This window comes from Diaphorina citri, unplaced genomic scaffold (genome assembly GCF_000475195.1).
Source record: "Diaphorina citri unplaced genomic scaffold, Diaci psyllid genome assembly version 1.1 scaffold3264, whole genome shotgun sequence".
NCBI lineage: Eukaryota > Metazoa > Arthropoda > Insecta > Hemiptera > Psyllidae > Diaphorina > Diaphorina citri.
In genome coordinates this window covers 16,775-20,796 of record NW_007380674.1, presented here as the reverse complement: position 1 = coordinate 20,796, position 4,022 = coordinate 16,775, and the positions used below count along the sequence as shown (strand labels likewise).

The 4,022-nt window shown below is 40.5% G+C and overlaps 1 protein-coding gene across 1 annotated transcript in view; it reads right to left on the bottom strand.

Annotated features, from left to right (window-relative positions):
- Positions 1-574: 574 nt before the first annotated feature.
- LOC103520147 (pleckstrin homology domain-containing family G member 1) overlaps positions 575-4,022 on the bottom strand; it is a gene marked incomplete at its 3' end in the record, with an annotated part of 6,074 nt that continues 2,626 nt past the window's right edge. The window contains exons 2-6 of the mRNA XM_026831382.1: positions 3,838-3,993; positions 3,405-3,500; positions 2,928-3,020; positions 936-1,036; positions 575-636 (exon numbers count right to left, since the gene is read on the bottom strand). Coding sequence (XP_026687183.1) covers positions 575-636; positions 936-1,036; positions 2,928-3,020; positions 3,405-3,500; positions 3,838-3,993 — 508 coding nt within the window. The remainder of the gene's footprint in view (positions 637-935; positions 1,037-2,927; positions 3,021-3,404; positions 3,501-3,837; positions 3,994-4,022) is intronic.

Sequence of the window (4,022 nt, the reverse complement as noted above, 5' to 3'; positions counted from 1 at the left end):
ATCCCTATTCTGCACCATTTAATATAAACTGGCATTCGGTTCCTGGTATCATTCCCTCAAGTTCTGCATCCATGATGTGTTCTCTTTTTACTACGTCCTCCTCTTCTTTCTTCTTCTTCTCCTCCTCCTTCTTCCCTCCAACTTACCACTAGGTATGATAAACTTACCAGTAGGTACACTAGGTATGACAAAGCCTCTTCGTCCTCTTCTTCTTTAGAAGTGCCCTGTCCATTACTGGACGTTGGCAAACTGGTAAATTGATCCCTATTCTGCACCATTTACTATAAACTGGCATTCGGTTCCTGGTATCATTCCCTCAAGTTCTGCATCCATGATGTGTTCTCTTTTTACTAAGTCCTCCTCTTCTTTCTTCCCTCCAACTTACCACTACGATAAACTTACCACTAGGTATGATAAACTTACCAGTAGGTACACTAGGTATGACAAACACGAGTGGATGCCCTTCACACTCAACCTTTGCTATTTCTTTAGCAAGGGGACCTTCTGTTTGATACTTATACGACACGAGTAAATATCCTTTTAATTTTGACTATTTTCTTTGTTTTCTTCGAGCTTTGTCTGAAGCGATGGTAATGGGTCGAGGTGCCATGTTCCAGTCCGGGGTTTGATTGCCACCTGAAAATAGAAAATAAAATGGACATTAGGAACTGTGCTCTTGATTAAGAGGGAAGTAAATGCGTAAGTAGGCATTGAGTGTGGCTTATCAGTAGTCTTTGTAACCAAGTAGGCCTGGTACACTTCCTTGCAGGGAGGTATTAATCCAGGGCGTGTGATATGAAGTTTCAGAGGGGGTTTCTAAGAAGTTTCTGAGTAAAAATTGGCCTCTTATCTTAAAAGTACAAAGTACTTTATTGAAGTGGAATTACTCTAAGTAAGTACTTACCTATTGAAGTGGAATTGCTTTAACTACTTACTTATTGAAGTGGAAGATGTCCTGTATATTGCTAAAGAGATCATTGAGTTGCTGCTCGGTAAAAGGATAATCTGGTGAACTTCTCCACCGCTCCAAATATCCCTGAAATCATAGGAAATAAATTTCATCATTAGACAGATGAAAATAACCTCCCGCCCGCCATTCACCCTCAGACCGTCTGACAAACTCAGGCCGGCCACTCAATATCAGGTAGACCTGACAGGCTGAAAAAGGCCACCTGATAGTGAGTGATCAGTCTCAGGGACCTAGGTCTGTAAGCTGGTCTGAGCGTGAGTGGCCTGGCATAAAGGCTCTAGAGCCTTAGCTGTTCTAAAGGTTGCAATAGCTACTTCAAGGTGCAAAGCAAAATGGAGGGGTCATGGTACTACGACTTCTACGATATCAAAGAAGAACCGCAACTAGGAGTGGTCAGTGCACCCACCACCCTTGTTGACCTTCGCTGCAAAAAATGGGTGTTCCAAGAAATTAAAAGACATTTAGTACCCACCCAGCTTTTGTGACAGGTATTTGAACTTGCACTTAGATCTGAATTGGGAAACACCAACCTAGCTCTTGATCGTGAGAACAAAACAAACTTGGCAAAGAGCAAACTGTGACATTCTGAAAATTGAAATCGTTGGGACTAAATCAAGTTGGGAAATGATACGTTCGACTGATTAAACACAAAACCGTGATAGAAGTCACTGAAAAAAACCCAATACACAATATACACATTGAAGAGTTTCACAACAAGAGATAGGTAGATAATAGATTCTTGTACATAGGTTCAAGTGAATCTAATTCAGATGAACTGATTTTCTAAATCCGTTTCTACTCTACTGATCTATCAAAGTTCGCTATTTTGACTCGATCGCATTGTTAGACATGCGGAGTGCATTCAACATTCACTGATGAAGTTCCCTACAAATAATAGTGATTATACTTCAAGTCCAGTTCATGGTGCCGACAGAGAATTGCAACAAAGACATCACGCGGTGTGCAGAAATATCAAAAACGGTTGCAATAATTCCGAGCTCAATTATCAGAATCAAACTCCTCAGGGAGACGGAGGGGGACCCCTATAGTATAGCGATTCCAAGAGAGCCAATTTCACATGCCCTGGTACCCACACAGTCAACCTCATTGCGGTCAATTTCAATTCAACAACACGTTGCCCGTTGGTTTAAAGGCAAATTGGTTTTAATTAATTAACGATATTATCATATACAGGGATCGGCTGAAGTCTTGGATGGATATAGGATCTGTCAAGGGCTGGCGAAAAATGACAGAAAATAATTCCTTACTTGATCGTGAATTTTAACAACGGATGCCGTCACTGCATGGAACTAACAGAACTAATAACACAGGTCATTTTTTTCATTTTCTGCTATTGAAGCATCTTTCCCAAAGGAGTAGAGCGACTTCAGCTGAACTTCGCGTGCACTTGGCGCAGACACTGTACAAGGATAAATTAATTCAAAACAAATGGCAATCCTCTTATTTATGTGAGGCAGTCACATTGATAGATAAGCCGAAGTAGCTACGAGCAACTATCGGACCGAAGACTAGTTGACTTGCTCTTGAGTTGAATGATTCCATGATCACAACTTACGTGAGAGAAAAGAGGATATCTTTCAGCTATAAAGCTCATTTCTGCAGAGAAATTACAGTGTGTACAGAACTTTAGGGTGCAGTGAGTCAGGTAATTCAATTTTGGTAGTAAGAATGGAAATCAAAGGACAGCAACCACGCGAGACAGTCAGGTATCTCCTGCAAATGACAAACCTGTCTCGAATCAGGAGAAAAACACGAAACCAAGACTTTGGAGCTTTGAACTTTGTAACAGAGAATAATTTTCTGGAATCACTCTTGTCCTAAGAGACTATACATGGAACTACTTGGAAGAACAAAGAATATTTGATAATGGATTACGAAGAAACATTTAGCCAATAGTCTGTAAGTTCTAGGATAAATCTATGATTCAAATAAACACTTGGGTACTCGAACATTGTGTGCCCTCAGGATTCTCCAGAATGACTTTCTTCAGTTGCAAACACCACTCTCTCTTCTGGTCTAGATTACGGGCCTGGAAAAAAATACAAGGACAAAATGTCATTAAGTAGGTACCAATTATTTTTTTCCTAAGAGGTGAGGGTGAGACAGAGGGAACCGTAACCGCTAAGGTCTTATCGTCCCGAAATCGAAGAGAGAAAGAAGACAGGATAGGAGAGAGAGATAAAAGATAAAATCCGCATCGGGCGGGAATCGAACCCGCGACCTAGAGCTTACAAGGCAGACGGCACTACCTTCAATTAGGCTGTATTTATCTATCTTTTTTTCCAAAGGTTAAGGAATTTCTTAAAATCCAACAAGAATAATTGCCTTCACCCGTCTCTATTTACTTCCTATTTTTCGCTACCATTTTTTTTTTTCTTTTTTTTATGTCGAAGTAAAAAAGGTTGCTACTCACTTGCAAAGTATACTGGTACTTGGGATTGTCAAAGGGAATGACATGGAAACTCAGAGGCTCCCCAGGAACACTTTCTATTAACATTAAATTTGAACACTGAAACAAGACAATAGAAACACAAGTGTTAATATCTATCATCTATGTATAATTGTCTATGTATGCTGGATTTGTTGGATAAGAAAGGTCGATTGCGGGGTTCGAGAAGTGCCTTCCTTTTCAAACTGATGGTAAGGTTCCTATGGTAGAAGGCCCAAAAATCACAATTCTTGATAAATAACTAGAGCTTTATGCATGCGATTTGAATTCGTCGCTTCTTCCTGAGGCTCAAACTTCTAGTGTTACCCCAACTCTTAAAAGTCTTAACCCTACAACACCAGATAAAACAGTCCTACCTAAGCTGAACGGTTCAAGTATAGATAATCATAGAACTTACCATAATATGAGCCTTGTAGCCTAGAATCCCCTCCTCCTTCTTCTTGGTGATGAGCAACATCTTGTCAAATAGGAAAGCATGGCGTAGTGCTTTCGCCCCGGACATTCTAAATGCTCCCTCCGCACACAACTCTCCAAATGTGGTCAGATCTTCGCCCTGTGGTGGATAGAAAAGAGATATGTAAT